Source organism: Arachis hypogaea, chromosome 6, assembly GCF_003086295.3.
Source record: "Arachis hypogaea cultivar Tifrunner chromosome 6, arahy.Tifrunner.gnm2.J5K5, whole genome shotgun sequence".
NCBI lineage: Eukaryota > Viridiplantae > Streptophyta > Magnoliopsida > Fabales > Fabaceae > Arachis > Arachis hypogaea.
The window spans coordinates 94,675,461-94,694,450 of record NC_092041.1 but is presented as its reverse complement, the minus strand read 5'-3'; the positions used below and the strand labels follow the sequence as shown (position 1 = coordinate 94,694,450).

Below are 18,990 nucleotides of genomic sequence, written 5' to 3'. Positions count from 1 at the left end.
TTTTTTTCAAACACCATTAACAGAAAAACTTGATTATTGAAAACTTTGGGCTTCTTAGCTTCTAGACAAACTCAATTGACAATACTAAGGTATATATTAAGGATTCAACAACTTGAGTATTAGTCTATCACATCAATAAACGAGTTTGTACTAAACCATATTATTAAGAGAGTTTTTCTTTTTACAGAAGACAAGCACGCAGTCATGTGAGATAATTACTTTGAATGGAGATTATTCATTTGTCATGCAATCAGAGGTCTCTGATATTGGGTGGATGGACACGCAAATTGCTAAATGTATTTTTTTGAAGTTAAAAACTCCTCAATAAATTTAAGGAAGACTGTTGACGAATCTTCTCCAACAAACCAAGTTGAGAAGAGTGTCCAAATAGTTGCTGCTAAATTGGGCAAGGAGAATGAAGATTAGTAGCAGCTAAAATATTATAATCATCCTTGATACTTTGTCCTTTTTTTTTGTTTCAATAATTGACGGATATGCAATTTGTTTTGTCTTCGTTTATTTGTGTTTAAAGTCCCATGAGGCCCATAGGTCATTTATATGGAGTATGTATTTTTTTTTTCAAAGTATCATGCAATATATTTATCGTGTTTGGTTATTACAAGGATGTAAGAGCATTAGTTGTATAACAGACAAAAGAGGAGGAAAAATGGTTCATTTGTAAAGACTGAATTTGATCATTATATAGAGGAAGATGTTCACCTTTAAGTAGTTTGGTGGAAAGTGAATGGAACTAGGTTTCCAATCCTTTAAAGAATTGCATGAAATATAGTTGTCATCCCTTTGTCTACAGTTGCTTCTGAGTCTTCTTTTGATACAAGTGGTCGGATAATTGCTCCTCATCGTGATAGTCTTCGTTAAGATATTGTGGTGAAAGTTTTTATGTGTAATCAAAATTGGTTGCTGCAACATATCGTCAAAAAGATTATTTATGGTTTAACTTTTTTCATTTGTTTATGTTAATGCTAAATTTATATATAGATTGATTAATAAATTTTTTATTTTTTATTTTTAGGTAAAAAACCTTATTAGTGAATAGTGATGGTATTATTGCAACAAATAAAATGTTCATAAACTTACGATAGTTTTATATGTGTTTGTGTTATTAACTTAAAGTAAAGACTTTTATGTAAAATTAAATATTTAATAATTATGTTATTTATGGAATAATTGTATTGTTTGTGAAATAATTGTATTGTCTAACCTCCACATGGGATTGGATACCCATAAATTAAAAACAGATAAAGTTAAAGTTGGTATATTCTCAATCCATAAATAAAGTTAAAATTGAGTCAAAACTCTATTCTACCCTACCTATTGTCATCCCTATAATTCAAACATTGGGAAAGACTAACCAGAAGACCATGTTTGGAAATATAGAAAATATTACTATTCATTTTGTGTATTATTTTTAATTATTCTTCTTTTAAGTAAAATGACAATTAAATCGTCAAAAATTTTAACTTCTAACTAATTAGTCCTTGAAAAAGTAAAATCCTTTTGAAATGAGTTTAATTTGCATGCTTCTTTTTCACCATTAACGCAATGGTCAATGATTTTCTTAACCACTTCAATCCACCATCGCTTTGATAAATCAAAATAATCTCAAGACAAAGTTTGTTCCTAAGCACTCCCCAAAATAGTCGTAAATTACATCTAATTTCACTGATCAAGATATCAAAAAAAAAATATCAACAGCACTACATATTTTCCTATCACAAAACTGTTAATTAGGTCATGTCTCAAGCCACGTCAAGGATCCCAGTATCAAAAACTTGCTTGGAAGATCTCCAGCGGATGGTGCAAGGTAAGTTATCTTCTTTCTGCAATGTACATATCATGTTAGAAATGCAGTCATTCTTCATAACAAGTGTAATGCGGTGAAATGGATAAAGAAAATCTAAAGATACAAACCTCTGAATGTCAACATCTGTTACGTAGATAAAGCCAGCAACGTTGCTGCACCAAAGAGAAAATGGTTACAAAAGTCTGCTACTGTGACACCACAATTGGATCAACAACCACGATTATTGGGTTCTTAAAAGGATTATAAAAGGTTACTAAGACACCAATGATTACTTATCAAAACCTAACCATCCAAAATATATTTTTGTTTACCTTGAAATGATCTCTTCGGGTTCCTTGGCAAATGAGACTGCAAGGACCATGTGGAGCAAATCACGGTTTATATTCACAGGAACAACTCTTGTTGGGTCAGCAACAGGTTCTGCTCCGATTGGCAAGGCTGAGCGAGGAGCCTGTGGCCCACCACCAATCCGATAGACGCACAAGTCACTAAAATTAGCAATATTAGAATGTGGAGAGAGATCATTAAGAAGGCCATAGAAGTACTCCTGCATCAAAATCAGATAGGCAACAGTATACATTAGAATTCCCAAAAAAGTTGTTCCAGGATGATTCACTAATTACCCCAAGTCCCTAATTCAGCAGTTTTGAGAGCATGCAGTCCCTAATTCCCCAATCACTCAAAGTATTGTTTCACTTGCATAAGTTATACAGGAATGCACAAGCCATTATTTAGCATACTATGAAACCAGTTTTTGTTACTCAATTTTGAACATCCTTTGTCCAATTTATTCTCAGCACAAAAATAGCTAATAAATTCAATCCTCTCATTGATGTCTGGCTATATTTGCAGTAAAGGATGGATTTGGGCTACAAGAATCACAATACCCCCTTACATTAACAACTAAATATTAATTAGTTCAGCATAATAGGTGCCAACAAAGAACAGACAATATTCAAATAGTTTAAACTGAAATGCTCTCAAACAGAAAAAATTATAAAAGGAAAAGAGCAACAAATGTTTAATGCAAGCAGAAGTATCATACTCTTATCCTAAAACTTCTGGCCTTCTGGCGGACCTTCACATTCCTGGATACAACTCCACCAGATCTTTGAAGTTTCACAACATCAACTTTGGGCTCTCCCTTCAGGACATCTCTGAGCATGCTGTACAGTTTTTCCTATATGAAATCAAATGAAAAGCCTGAATGAGACACCAATCCATCCCAGCAGAAATCTATTAGTGAAAGAAATGTAAATGTGTGAACCCACACCCATCTCCTGTGTATAAGCAGGTACAATATTTGAGAATCAATTATTATTTTTGGGACAATCATCAAAAGAACTGGCTATCACCGCACAGCTTATACAGAAGGCACTATGATGCCTATTGGATAAATATAAGGTAGGTTTCTACCTGACCCAAAACTAAGACAACATTGGCCTTAAGTGTACGAATTGCATGCAACAGCAACTGCAAGAAAAACCCAAAATCAAATGAGAAAGAGAGACAACTACAATTTAGATCTTTTTAATCAGAACTAGAAGTGTATTCTATATTTGAAGGGCATCCAATTTAACAATAACATCAAGTTCGAAGGTTAATTACATCATAGCCTACTCCCTCTATCCACCCCATGGTATTTATCACCATGCCCGAAGCACGAGATTCGGCATTTCCAGCAAATTGTCTCTCTAGCATTCCCCCAAGTTCCTTGACTAGCACTTTATACAATTCTACATTGTTACTGTCAAAACCAAATAGTGTGAATTGCAATTGGATCCTCATGTCCTTCATGTGTATCAACAACTTCCATTCTCTTAAATGTTCAATTAAACAGAGGATATAAAAGTACAGCAGAAATTACCTTGGAGTTGTATGGCCAAAAAAGTAAACAAGAGGCATCTCAAGAGTAATTCCTTCAACAGGGTCAATGGGCATTTCAATTGGAGTAGCAGCAATGCATCCAGGAATCGTTATAGATCCCTGTCCAATATCCAAGTCAACGAAGGTAGGCTTCGAACCCTGCTTAGCCGCCCAGCTAAGAAGCATCCTCGACAAGGTACTCTTTCCGGAGTCAGTAGGTCCTACAACAATCACTCTAGGCCCCTGGACAACCAAACCAGTTAATGCAATTCACACTCACATACACTAACAAACAAACAAAGCTTTTTGATGACTCTTTAGAATTCGTTCAGCATGATTTATACATAAAAATAAAAACCTTTAGCATGAAAATGGATGACAAAGTCACACCTGAGAAGATTCAGAATCACCAGAGGATGAAGCTTTAGCACGAGTTCTTCTGGCTTCTAATATAGCATGCACGTTAACATAGCTAACCATTGGTGTCTACAATCATACAATCAAACTCAAAGAATGACATTTTCCCTAAACAATTCAACCAAATCAAAGATTATAGTAGTAAAGCAGGTTTATCACTTTACCTCATCAGCAGTATAATCAGTTTCAGTAGTACCTTCCATTTCAATGGTAGCACCATACCAAGTAAAAACCTAATTGAAAAATCAACGACAAGTAAGAGCAATAACAATAAAAATAACAACGATGAATATGGAAGAATAGCAGAATATGAATTTGCATACAGCGAATTTGAGTCGGGGAGGGAAGTTGAGCCAAATTTCGGGTGCAAGCTCAGTGCCGAAAATCTCGGCATTTCCATTGAGAAGACGAAGGCAAAGAGGAGCATCGTTTCCAACCTCAATCCGGAGCTCACTTTCTTTCTCCAATTTCACCTGCTGCTTCACCCCTGAGCTCGATGCACCGCCACTGTGCGCCATTGCCATCGATACGCTATCACAATTCCCAGTTCAGAAAGAGAATTCGATTTCAGTATTTATATCAAACGATACAACTCAAATATCCAGTAACAGAAAGAAACTCAAGGGTTTTTGCTTCATCAATTATTCACTCACTCTTCTCCAAGTCACTAACACATTTTTTTGAAACTGTTAACATTACGAGCGTTGGCAAAGACTAAAGAGAAGACCATTTTTGGAAAAATAGAAGAAGATATTATTATTATTCATTTTTTGTATATTTTTTTTAATTATTCTTCTTTGAGTAAAGTAACAACTAGATCTTCAATAATTTTAACTTTGGACTAATTAGACCTTGAAGAAAAAAAAGTACCAATTAGATCCTCCATGAAAGCAAACAGTGGACATGTATATCCTTCCATCAATAATTAGCGAAACAAAACGAAGTTGTCCATGTATTTTGTTATATAATAGTGTGTTCTGTTGTTGCCACATGAACATAGAAACGACATAGTTTTAGACAGTGAGGTATTTATTATCCTTTGAGTTTCTATATAATCTTTATTAACTACTTTCTATTTACTACGAATCTTACCAAAACATGTAAAGTTTCGCTCCAAAATTATTACCAATGTGACTATCTTCTATAAATAGACATGTCATATTAGTTAACGGTACATATAAGCACCACCGTTAAATTTTACACAATGAATTGATAGAAGGACATAACGTGTCCATTGTTTGCTATCGTGGAGAACCAAATTGCTACCTTTTTTTTTCATCAAGCGCTAACAAGTCTGAGGTCGAAATTTTCAAGAACCTAATTGCATAGTTGCCAGAACTGAACTGATAATCAAACCGTTCAAACTACTGGATCACTGGTTTAACCAGTGGATCATTGGTAGAACGATTGACTCGATCCCACGTATATAAAAAATATAAAATAATAAAAAACTTAAATTTAAAATTTGAAATACACAACTTCAACAACAAATTCAACTGATGATTTTAATCAACAAAAAAATTAGCTCCGTGATATTTTCAGCAACAAATCCAAGTTCAATCACAATTTACCATAGTTGTCAGAACCGATCCGGTCAGATTACTGAGTCATTAGGTTCTGGTTCAACCAGTGGGTCAGAATTAAACTGATTGACCCAATCTTATTTAAATAAAAATATAAAATAATCGAAAATTTAAAATTAAAATTTAAAATATATATCTTCACTGCCATTTTAACAATAATCAAGTCTCGAATTCTACAAATAACTAATACAAAAAAAAATTCAATCAGCTAAACAGCAAGCTCCAATAAAAAAAATCACATAGCCTATCATCTAATCTAATGATAGCAAAGTTTTGAGAACCGGACCGGTCATCAAACCATTCTAGTCACTGGTTCACTGGTCCAACCGGTGATTCAACCAGAAAAACCGTTTTAGAATAGAATAATAAATAAATTATAAATAAACATCTTAAAATATAATTATAGTCTAATATAAATCTTAAAATAGGATTAGTAACAATGGAATGTAAAGGGACCTGATGCTGTGGAACACTAGCAGCCACTGTTGCTACATTACCAGCTAAATTCCTGAATTGAATCGGAAAAATAAAGTGAACATTCTAACAGGTCAACACTCAACAACACAAACTTCCCAATATAGAATAGTAATCATTAATTGGCCCAAGCGAGAAATATTGTAATTTGATTTTGGCATAGTTCCCATTTACATTCATAATTGTTCATGTTGAGAGTAAACGGCACTATTAAAATTATCAAACATTTAACATCATAAGCATCTTAGTATTGACACAAAATGATTGCAGTCAGCACATTGAAATTTTGCTTATAAAACAACCACCACAAGTTATCAAGTATGCTCAACACTGTCTCATACCTTCCTCCTGATAACTGTTGAGCAGTGCTGTGAGCAGATGAGTCTAAAGGTTGATCGGGGCTGCTATTATCCAAGAGTCTAGCTTGAAGACTTGAATCTGAATTTAGAGCAGAAGCTGCTTGACCTTGACCAGAATCAAGTGGTCAGGTATACTACAGTTTAAGCTTTCAACATTACAATCCAATTTGACATAGCCCCAACAAAATAACTTCTTTCTTATGAGAGAAGAAACCCAATTTAGTTATTGCTAATTAGAATTGTTCATTCAAGGAAGTATGTAACATTTCACAAATTCCCAATAATGAAGTAAACTTCTGAAGATAAGAAAAGTACATAATCGTCTTATATATATATAATCAGAAGTCAACTATAAGATAAAAATAGTATTTGAAAACAAAAGAATCCATCTGAGTGTTGCCAAATGCTTTAAATCTTGGGAAAATTCTCTTCTCAAGAACTAGTTACACAACTTCATACTTATATTCAGATAGCAGCCAAGCTCATGCCAACAAGCAAGTAGTCCACTGGTAAAACACTATCAGCAACTAGTAAAACACTATCAGCAACTGGTAAAACAAATTTTAATACATACAGATTTCCACCATACATACAGAACCATACAATCAGAACCATACATACAAATTTGCAAATTTGTAAAATTTCCATCATTTGCAACCAGCAAATACAAGACAGAACCAAAAGAAGAATTGAAGAACCAACCTTCAGAACCAAACTTGAAAGAGTTGAAACCAAGACCGAAGCAGACTTGAAGAAAAATGGAACCAAACTTGAAACAGTTGAAACCAAGACCGAACCAAACTTGAAACAGCTGAAACCCTCAGTGAAGATGAAGACGAGAAGCCACTAACCTGGGTCCGTGCCGAGAAGCCAGCGAAGATGAAGAGCCGAAGAGGACCTGCCGAGTTACTGGGTTAGGCGGTGACGATGGAGGACCTGGGTTAGGCGGCAACGATGGAGGAAGAAGCGGCGGTGCTGAGGACCTGGGACAGCGGCGGCGCTGAGGACCTGGGTTAGGCGGCGACGATGGAGGGCTAGGCGGCTAGGGTTTCTTTGACTAAAGCGGTTTGATCACTGGTTCATTGGTTTCTTTGATGACCTGGGTTAGTCACTAGTTCACTGGTTCATTGGTTCAACCAGTCCAACGGGTGGTTTAACCGAAAAAACCGTTTTAGAATAAAATAATAAATAAATTATAAAGGACCAAAGATGAGGGTACTCCAAGAACTCCTATTAGATGCAGCAGCATTCAATGTTATCACATATTCTCACACACACATACAAAGCCTTCAAGAACAACCACAGCAAGTGACTTGGAAAGAAAATGTAAACACCGAAACAATCACAAGCATACAGAACATGTGAATATTATTATAGCAAACATAATAATAAAATAGCTCTTCTAATGCGTCTCCGAAAATATCCCAAATCAAGAAAACTACATAATCTGATCCACTTGATTCAGAAAGCTACATATATTAGAAAAATTAAGAATCAACTAAAAGAAAAAGAAAAGGAAGGCCTGATTGATTCGATTCAATTGCCTGAGATGAAGAATCAAACAAGGCTGAGAAGCTGAGAGTTTAAATGTTAAACCTCAATATTCAAATAACATGACTCCATTATTGTTATTATTACACCCTTCTAATGTCACAAACTCAATATATATTATAGTCCGTTGACACTTGTGTATTCACAACTTGGCCTCATCATTCTGATTCATACCTTAAGTAGAAGAAAAAGTCCCAATCAGCTTTCGTTACAATTTTATCCAGAGAGTTGGGGTTTTGGTTCGGAGTTCATGCCAATGATAATGACGAGGGATGAATCTGTGAATCAGTCACATAGGCAGGGCAAATTTTAACAAAGTTCATCACAATGATTAACAACAACTAAAAGCACTGAAGGAACACTCAGTAATATAGGCAGTGCAAATTTTAACAAAGCTCATCACAATGATTAACAACAACAAAAAGCACTAAAAGAACAGTGAATCAGTAACAGGCAGTGCAAATTTAAAATTTAAACGTTATCAATTTAAAATTTATCATCAAATACAATCAGTGAGCAAAGCCAATCAATCAAGCACTGACTGAGCATTCTGTTCTGATTCTGCGACTGAGAAGCAACAAATTCCGCAACAAATTCAAGTTACAGCAACAAATTTAACAAATCCTAGTAAAGTCCCGATTTACAGCAAAAAGGCAAATTTATTGATTACCAATTCAGCAACATGCAGAAATACAGGGAGAAGGGAAATCTGGAAAAGAGAGAACACTAAACCAACACATTAACCAATAATCACAAAACACTAAACCTTCACCCAGCAATTACAAACAAAGCCAGCAATTACAAACATTAGCACATTATGAAACATTCCAAAACACTAAACCTTCACCCAGCAAAACCAGCAACTACAAACAAAGCCTTCAGTAAATTTGAACAAAAAAATTAAGAGCCATCAGCCATCCGTAACAGAGCAAAGAATCGAAAGCAACAGACTAACAGAGCCATCAGTAAATTTGAAAAAAAAAATTTACAGCCATCAGCAACAAGCAAATTCAAGACAGATCCATTGAGGAAGAACATTAGCAACAATATTTGAGCAAAAATTTCAGAAATTAAAAGGAAGAAGAAGAACCAAGCATTAAGTAACCAGAGCCATCAGTAAGCAGAGCAAAATTAAAAGGAAGAAGCAAAGCACGGCCACTCACCTTCGACGGAGACACGGACGGCAACCGACGAGAGACGAGACGACGGCGACAGGTGAGACGACAGCAAACGGCGAGCTGCTCCAACCTCCAAGCCACGAAGAGAGAAGCCAGTGGACGACGGGCCGAGCTACCTGGGTTCCGGATCTGGGGAAGAGGAAGAAGCGGAGGCGACGAGAACGGATAACCTGGGGAGGCGACGAGAACGGATAACCTGGGGAGGCGGCGGCAAGGAACCTGAGGAAGAAGCGGCTAGGGTTTTGCTCCAAAGGGGGAGGGGTTCACGAATGATGGGGAAAGGGGGGTTCCGAATGGAGAGGCTTGCACGTTTGAGTTTTTTTTTTTTTTTTTTTTTTGAGTTTCAACACAAAAAGACTTCGTTTTCATAGAACCGGCCGGTTACCGGTCCAGTTCAATTGACCGGTTCCCGGCCAGTTCAGCGGTTTTTAAACGGTTTTTTGATCAGCGGTTATTAATAGCAGACCGAATTGTTTTTATTGCCGGTTTCCGGTTGAACCGGTTCGACCGGCCAGTTCAGTCCGATTTTCATAACCATGGTTGGGTCACAAGGGGGTTTGGGAATGACCAGGATCCGTTTTCCTTTTTTTACAAATTAAAAAATGGCGTCATTTTATCCGAACCGGCCGGTTATCGGTCCAATCCAACCGGCTAGTTCTCGGCTGGTTTTGTCGATTTTTTACCGGTTTTTTCGAGCGGTTATAGAGGGAGGACCGGACTGCTTACATCGCTGGTTCCTAGTTGAACGGTTCGACCAGCCGGTCCAGTCCGGTTTTCAGAACCATGAATGATAGTATCACATTAGTACATCACCTACTTAATTCACAGAGCCTATCATCTAACCATAGTATCAGCAAATTCTAATCATCTAAACAGCAAGCATCAAACATACAAAAAATAGCAAGCATCAATCAAAAAGAAACCAGCAATCACAAAAATCACAAAAGAATCCTAAAGAGCAAGCGTCAACTAATCCTAAACAGTATCAACCAACCTAAACAGCAACTATCACAAAAAAAACAATCAGCAAAAAAAACCAGCAATAATCAGAGAAAAAATAATAAGAAAATCAACCTTTGTAGTTACATTAAAATAGGATCAACAACAACAATCACCCAAAACATTAAACAATAATGATTGAATAACTAAAAAATTAAAAAAACTCACCTTGGCTGCACGCAGAAGGAGAGGTCCGAGCAAGAGAAGAGAAGAGGGAGGCAGAGGGAGACAGAGATGAGACAAGAGAAGAGGATAGAGGGCCAGCAGTGACGGCGATGAGTAGAGAGGGAGGCAGTAGTGAATGATGGGCAGTGATGGTGACAGGTAGCAAGGAAGGGAGCAACGAGCAGTGAGGGCGAGCAATGAGACGCGAGCAGCCGAGCATAGACGGAGGAGAGAAAGAGAGATGGGGGTGGCGGTGAACCGAGGTGAGCTGAGAATGAGAGAAAAAGAGAGATGGGGTGGCGGGGGTATGCTTCAGGAGGAGTGAGAACTGAGAACTGAGATTAGGGTCTTAGACTTGGGGACTCCTTCGAACAAGGGGGCAAACTGCAAAGAGTTTCGAATGGGTCCCGATTTCTTAAACATCGGTTTTAACAAAAACTGGCTGGATCGATCCGATTCTTACTGATTTTTTGGTCCCATGGTTCTGAAAATCGAACCGGCCGATTGAACCGGTCCAATCGTGAACCAGACTTTGATACGGATCAGTTCATTGTCAAAAATCGTTTTCTTTAAAACCGTTTTTGAACCATTGAACCGGCCAAAAACTGACTAGTCAGACTGAACCGAGATCCAACCGGTTCTAATGAAACGTCGCCGTTTAAGGTTCTGTGCCTAGGGATAAAAAAATCCTCCTCCTCCTCAAGCCATTTCTGATTTTTCCAATTCCTTAGACTCTCTCCTCTCTCAACTCTCAACCCTAGGTTATAGCCTCCACCACCGCCGTAAGGAGAGACTCACCAATCGCAGCTTCTTCTTCGAGCTCGGTGTCCGATGTTGTCTTCTTCTACTCAGCCCCACTTCATATGGCTTCCTGTGGTGGCTCCATGGACTATGGTAACTAAGAAGATTATAGCTGCTGCAGAAATTATTAGAAGCACCAAAATTCCAACAATTAATGCTACATTGCTACTACAGGAATAAGTACATTATTTTTCAACTTCTCAATTGTTTCGATGTGTTGGTTACATGATGATGCAGAACTATATAGGTATGGATTTTGCCCTATAGTAGCATTTTCAGATTAAAATAAAATGATTAAAATTATATCAAGAATTAAGAATATCTTTAATTACTAGTCATTATAAACTTTAGACTTTGGATTTTTGACTATTTGCTATTAACTAAGCATGCATGCCTCAATGATAGTGAATCTTTAATTTCTTTGATCTATTAAGGAGTTCACTGGGAACTAAACCAATGAAGTTATTATTCTCCAAGTTTCTGCGAAAATAAAAATTGCTATGACACCCTTTTCTCTTTTATAACCAAATAAACTGTACTTAACATCTAAACAGGGGATTAACTTATAAAAATTTTAGTGATTGTAGCTGTATCAAAAAAATAAGGTATAGATCCACTTAAGCTATTATTTGATTAATCATTGTTATGTCAACTTGAAAGTAATTGTGTGCAAAGTTTGAATGTTGTTAATTTCACATTGCAAAATTTGAACTTGTGATTTTAGTTTACTGATTATTGATTTTGAATGTATTGTGATTATTGATTAATGATGTGTTGCTGAGTTGTTGTGTTTGTTTTACTATTTTGTGATTTAATTTTTACTTAGATTGTGACTGTCTTGGTGATTTATTGATTTCAATTATGGATAATAGTATGAACCAAGAAACATTTGCGAATATACATATGTGGATAATAATTTTGGCTTCTAATCTTCCCATTTCGAACGATACAGCTAATCTTAATGCAGAGAAGATGAATAACTGGTAGTGGTTGTAACAGAAGCAATTTAACTAACTTCCTTCGATGGAATCTCATCTTTCTCTTGAATTCTGGAAACAGCATCATGGGTTTACTTAACCTAAAGCTCAATTATAATGCTTCTTCTCCTGCTATTCACTCTCCTTTCTCTTTCAACAATCACTCATCTATCACACTTTCTTCTTATCAGTTCAATTCTTTCCTCATTTCATTTCATGTAATCATATATTCATGTTCTGTTTCTCTTTCATAATTAGTTGCTCTTTTTATTCATTAAAAAATTAATTTACTTATTTATTTATTTTTTAATTCAATTTGCATACTTAATAGCTGTTATAACATAGTTTGTTTATTCAAGCTTTAGTTTTAGGGTTAACTCATGGTCTAGTTATGATTAAATTAAAAATATATGGTTGGGGAATACAATTTCAAGTTTCTAGCACAAAATAAAAAAGAGACAAAAAAACAAAATTGAAGCCTTTCTCTTAATTGCTGTGTTTTTATTTCTTTTTGTTTGTTCTGAATTTTTGTTACAACTTGATTTAGCTGGAGGCAGGGAAGCAACTTTCAACTCAACGAGGCTATCATTGCTTTTGACAGTAAATGAAGAAAGAGAAGTATCCCAGAGAAGCTTTCTAACAACATTCATTTATTTGTCATTAAAATTGGAAACCTTGGACAATAATTCTTTAGAGTGTTTTATTTATAATGATGTTTTAAAGTGTTTATTTATAATTTATTATTTTTATTATAAAATGGTTTTTCCGGTTAGACTACAGTTAGACTACGATTAAATTAATTGGACTAGTAAACCAATGAACCAGTGATTAAAACGATTTAATGATCGATCTGGTTTTTAGAACCTTAATTATATCAGTTCGATTTTGATAAGAAAAGTATGCCTAATTGTCTTTTTACTCTTTTTTTATTATCTAATTTTCTAAAATAATATAAAAATGAAAGAATAATAATATTCGTTCCACACATTATAATTAAATGTTTATTATTAAAGTAAAAAAAAAGCTAATTGTTTGTGTCTTTGTAATAATTTTATCAAATTATTCTCGGTATTAAATAATATAAAATTTATACAAATTGATAATGTTTTTCATTTAATCCAAACATAATAGATTGTTTTTAAGAGAATGGTATTTTCATTTTCATAATTGATAATGTCTTTTTTTTTCTTTATATGATTTGTTTAAATTATACTCTATTTTTGTATAAGAATAATTAAAAATACTATATAATAAAAGTGACATTAGTAAATAGGGAGTGATAAAATTTATTTTTAAATTTTAAGCCATATTTTATTTATTTAAACTAATAATTATTATATAACTGATTATAAAGAGTAATTAATAAATAAGTAAATATTAAAATTTGTTTAATCTTTTATTTTTCTAAAATAGATTCTTAAATTATTAATAAAGATTGGAGATTCACGTACAGTTATCTTTAAATAAAAATTGATAATTAAAAATGATTAGATAATTTAATTTATTTGATTAAATTATCGTCTAACGATTTTTAATTGTTAACTTCACGTAAATACAACTGCATGTAAGTTTTCATTTTAATAAAATTAGATTTGATTTTATAATGTAGAGTAATTTCAATTTTATAATTTATAATAACTTTGAAAATATAATTAAGTTGGACTTGGTGAGCAGCATGGATTACGTTCAGTTTTATCATGATTATATACAAATAGAGTTCATCCATAAAAATTTCTTTAATTATTTCGCTCTCAACCAAAATGGTAAATGTATTTTTAAAATTATACTTAAAACACTTGTTAATCAAATCCCATTACAAATAAGGGGAAGCACAAATACTACCACTATCTCTTGGATTTATGCTCTAATTATTGAGAAACAAGTGAATCAAGTCTAACATACTTTTTAGATCTGGATAAGAATAAGTTAAATCTCAATTGGGTCTCTAAAATTTGGTCTGATATTCAGAATGATCTTCACAATTTTATTGGTCCCAATTCGAACCCCCTAAATTTGTAATCATGACTCCGATTTGCCTCTGCGATCATCTCCGTCACCGGAATGCTGATCTAACGCAATGACAAGACATATTAGACACTACTTAAACGATGGTATATTGGTTTCGCGTCCAACCCTTTGAAAACCACATTGTTTCAATTTTGTGTGGGTTAAAACTTATGATCGTCGTAGTGAGAAGAAAGAGAGTTTTAATCTACACAAAACTGAAACGACGTGGTTTCTAAAAGGTTTGGGTACAAAATCAATACGCTGTCATTTAAGTAGTGTCTATCGTGTTATGTAATTATGCCAAATCAGTATTTCAGTGACGGAGATAATCGCAGAGACAAGTTGGAGGCACAATTATAAATTTGAGAGTTCTAATTAGGACCAACGAAATTGTGAAAGTCATTATGAGCATCAAATCAAATTTCAATGGCCAAATTAAAATTTAACTTAGATAAGGATTAAGAGACCTAGGGACCAGGCCACCATTATGACTAACACAATAAACCACTAACATTAAAGAAACAAAACACTCGTTTTGAAATTAAGAAATTGGTTTAGCTAATATTTTTCCTAAAAATATATATTAAAATTATTATCAATAAAAAATAATATTTCCCTAATAAATAAATGTATTAAAATTTAAATTTTATACTTCATATGATTTTTTTAGTTAATAAATTTAACAGTATCTTCGAAACTAAACCATAAAAAATGTCATGTATGCATAAAAATATTAGCACTATTTAGTACCTATTGTTTTTAACTAAGTTTTTTTTTGCTCTTTTTGAATGAAATGTCCCAAGAAACTCCTTGTGATGCAAGAGCCCGACATATACATAGTGTCTTCTTTTTAGAGTTACACGCACGAAGTGAGATTATGAGTTCAAGATATTGAGTTAAACTTCCGTTCGCATAAGAGATATTGATATTCTAATCCTATCCGGTAGGAAGGAAGTAAGCCAGTATTATTAGAATTCGAGTTTTCACTGGATTAGACTGTCTATTTCTTTAGAAGTGTTCATCTCTTTAGAAGTGTTCATTGACAATATAGGATAACCTATTTGTAGTTGATAGCACTATAAGAATAGTAATTCAATAATCTTTAGACCAAAAAAATAATGTGGATTTTAGGTACAGATAAGAGTGTTATTACTATCAAAGTATCAAATTTTCAATGTGGCTCTTTTTTTGGTCTTAACAAATATGTCGTCTACATAGACTTTTAAAAATGTTTTAAGGTGAAATGAGAGTACCTTGTTCATCAACATTAATATATAATCTTGGTATTTTTCAATCCAAAGGACATAACTATATAGCAGTAATTTGCCTTAGAAGTGATGAAAGATATTTTCTCTTGATCCAGTCTATACATCAAAATTTAATTATATCCTGAGTACTTATCTATAAAAGATAGGTATTTATAGCCCAAAACTAAGTCTACTAAAGTATTAATGCTGGATAAAGAGTAAGGATTCTTTGGACAGGCTTTGTTAAGATTGGTATAGTCAATGTACATCTTCTATTTTCTGTTTTGTTTCTTCACGAATACCACATTAGCGAGTCATAGTGGATATTTTACTTCTCTTGTGAAGTCAGCTTCTAATAGTGCCTGAACTTGCTCTTCTACAACTTCTGCTCTTTCAGGACTGAGCTTTCGTCATTTCTGTTATACAGGTCGTGAGCTCGGGTAAACAACAACCTTGTGGCTCGTGAGGTTGGGATGGATCCCAAACATGTCAGAGACTTTCCAGACCAAAAGATCATAATTATTCCGTAGGAGCTTAACAAGCTCTTATTCAATTGTTCTTTCAGATTGGTCCCCACGTTTGTCGTCTTTCCTACCTCATTCCCGATCTGGACCTCTTCAATTTTTTCTTCAGCTTGGGATCTCAATTCCTCCCAAATTTGGACACCTCCAAGCTCTATGGTATTCAGTACTTTCCCTTTCACATACTCTCATAGATTCAGGCTTTCATTATAACATCTTGTCAATATTTATCTACTGCGCAGATAGCAACAAAAAAAAACCAAAGGTGAGTATATAAAATAAATCTTTAATTTCTAAGTACTTCGTACTTCTTTAGGCATCATTTTGATACTCGACTCCCCTTACCTTTTAATTTCTTTAGTTACTCAACAGAAACCCATCACTCAAATTGCTGTTGACCACAACCAGTTGAGGAAAACTGGGATATCGATGAAGACACAGCCCTTATGATGACAAAGACCAAACAAGGGAAAGTTCAAAGTAAATGAAGGTCGAGTAGTGCAACCCTCACCTCAAAGAGTTGGTGGTCCTATTGATATTCTGACGAGAGCTGAAACACCAAAGTTTCAAAAAGTTTGACCTGTAACCTCAAAGGCATATACTTAATGATGTTTGTCTCAACTCAAAAATGTTCACAATCCTATAGCTTACTTCACTTCACTAGTTGCATCTTCTGAGAATTCTTGGTTTCTAGACATTGGAGCTTCTCATCAAATCACAAATGAACATTCCAGTCTTCTAACCTCCTCTGATTTTCAGGGTACAGAACAAGTAGTTTTAGGTATTGGTAATTCAACACCTATTGCACATATGGGTCATTCTTACCTAGTTTCTCTTGATAACAATAACAAATTTATTCTTAAACAACTTTTGCATTCCCCTGCTCTAGCAATTTAATTAGTATTTACTAATTTACTAAAGATAATAATTGCTATTTTGAATTTCATTCTCATGTTTGTTATGTCAAATCTCAGGACACCTACCAGATTCTACTCTAAAGATGTCCTAAGGAAGGAGTTTAGGAATTTGAAAGGGTGGCAATAGCAAAATCACTCATCATTACATCTAATCCAATTGCCTTGTCTGGTATTTGTCATGATTTTGATGTTTGGCATTGTGCACCTAAGATTGTCTCTTTGATTCTCAAAATAAATGTAATATTTCACCAATACAGATCAATGATAATGCCTCTTCCTCCTTGTGTAAATTTTGTTGTATGTCTAAGATGCATGCATTGTCATTTCATTCTAGTTCTAATCAATTTAACCATCCTTTAGAAATGATTTACAGTGATGTTTAGGGTCCTTCTCCAGTCCTATCACATCATGGATTCTCTTATTATGTTTTATTTCTTGATTCACATACTAGATATCTATATATTTACTTACTCTCTACAAAATCTTAAGATTTCTCAATTTTTCAATAGTATAAATTGCAAATGAAAAAATATACTGGACATTCCATTAAACAATTACACATTGACCATGGTCAAGAATATATGTCTTATACCTTTAAGCAATTTTTAGCACAAAATAATATCACACATAGGTATTCTTGTCCTTACACCCACCAGTAAAATGGTAGGGTAGAAAGGAAACATAGACACTTAGTTAAAGTTGGATTATTCATGTTAGCTAATATTGGTTTGCCTTTAAAATACTGGGATGATGCTTTCTTATCTGCTACATTTATTATCAATCATTTGCCATCTATTACTCTTGCTAATAAAACTCCTTATGAGATGTTAAATCATAAAGTATCAGATTATCAATTCTTCAAGTTTTTTGGCTGTAGATGTTATCCACTTTTAACACCCTACAATTCAACAAAATTCTAATACAAATCAGAATTGTGTGTGTTTTTAGGCTATACATCACATCACGAAGGTTACAAGTGTATAAATTCTCAAGGTAAAATCTTTATTACTTGTCATGTTTTGTTTAATGAAACTATTTTTTCCTGTAGTTCAATGTTTGTAGCGCATACTCCTTCAACTACCAAGAACTCTACTACTCTCTCAACTCTGTCCACACCAATTATTTCTTTCATAGCACCTTTATTATCTTCTTCTCTTGGAAATCAAATAATGCATCATTCCTCAACACCTTATATTACACCCTTAACTTTAGAAACTCAAAATTCTGAAAACACCTTAACCTAGATTACAACCTCTACTTTAGAACCCCCTTCTAATAGGGCTGCACCTATTCCAATTCAAGAGATTGAGATAGTTCTTCTCTCATTATCTTCTAATCCCGCTACCAACCTCCATCCTATGGTTACAAGATCCAAAACAAGAAATTTAAAGCATAAGGCACTAACTACTAGTGTAAAACTCTCTCCTGGTTTGATAAATAAAATCCCAACCAGTGTTAAATTAGCCCTTACAACATCACATTAGACCAAGGCTATAGAGGAAGAAATTTCAGCCCTACATAGGAATCATACTTGGTCGATTAATGATCCCTTAAAAAATAGCACTGTCATAGGGTGTCGTTGGGTGTTTGCCATAAAGAGACATCCGAATGGCACTATTCCTAAGTATAAAGCAAGATTGGTTCCTAAAGGATTTTATCAAAGAGAAGGCATCGATTATGATCAAGTTTTCAATCCTGTGATTAAACCAGCAACTATTCGCATTATACTCACAATTGTTAACTCAAAATCGTGGCCAATTCGATAATATAACTTTAATAATGCATTCCTCGATAGTGAGCTTCAATAAACTGTGTTTATGCAACAACTGCCTTCCTTTTCTCAAGGACAAGAACTCAAGTTTGCAAGCTTCGCAAATTCATTTATGGACTAAAACAAGCTCCAAGAGCTTGGTTTGCTAAGCTTTCTACAACTCTTTTTCATTTTGGTTTCAAAAGTACAAGGTCAAACCCTTCTCTCTTTATTCGAATAACATCCAAGACAACAATGTAGATTCTTGTACATGTGGATGATATCTTGGTAACTTGTGATGATGAAAACAAGATTGTTGTGCTCATGAATCAATTATAATCTTTGTTTGATTT

At 34.3% G+C, this 18,990-nt stretch overlaps 1 protein-coding gene across 14 annotated transcripts; it reads right to left on the bottom strand.

Moving 5' to 3' along the window:
- Positions 1-1,574: 1,574 nt before the first annotated feature.
- LOC112697010 (protein CLP1 homolog) lies at positions 1,575-9,620 on the bottom strand. Of its 14 annotated transcripts, none has more exons than XM_072197335.1 (16): positions 9,239-9,620; positions 8,250-8,353; positions 7,376-7,643; positions 7,227-7,271; positions 6,507-6,658; positions 6,148-6,199; positions 4,432-4,639; positions 4,273-4,341; positions 4,082-4,177; positions 3,693-3,934; positions 3,434-3,572; positions 3,242-3,298; positions 2,871-3,005; positions 2,137-2,372; positions 1,933-1,977; positions 1,575-1,841 (listed from the first exon to the last, which is right to left on the bottom strand). In XM_072197335.1, the coding sequence occupies exons 7-16, from the start codon at positions 4,630-4,632 to the stop codon at positions 1,754-1,756; spliced, it is 1,308 nt and encodes a 435-aa protein (XP_072053436.1). In that variant the 5' UTR covers positions 4,633-4,639; positions 6,148-6,199; positions 6,507-6,658; positions 7,227-7,271; positions 7,376-7,643; positions 8,250-8,353; positions 9,239-9,620; the 3' UTR covers positions 1,575-1,753. The 14 variants fall into 14 exon arrangements, with proteins under 14 accessions (XP_072053436.1, XP_025605767.1, XP_025605769.1 ...); XM_025749982.3 differs by having other exon boundaries at positions 6,507-6,630; XM_025749984.3 differs by having other exon boundaries at positions 6,507-6,621.
- Between the last annotated feature and the right edge of the window lie 9,370 nt (positions 9,621-18,990).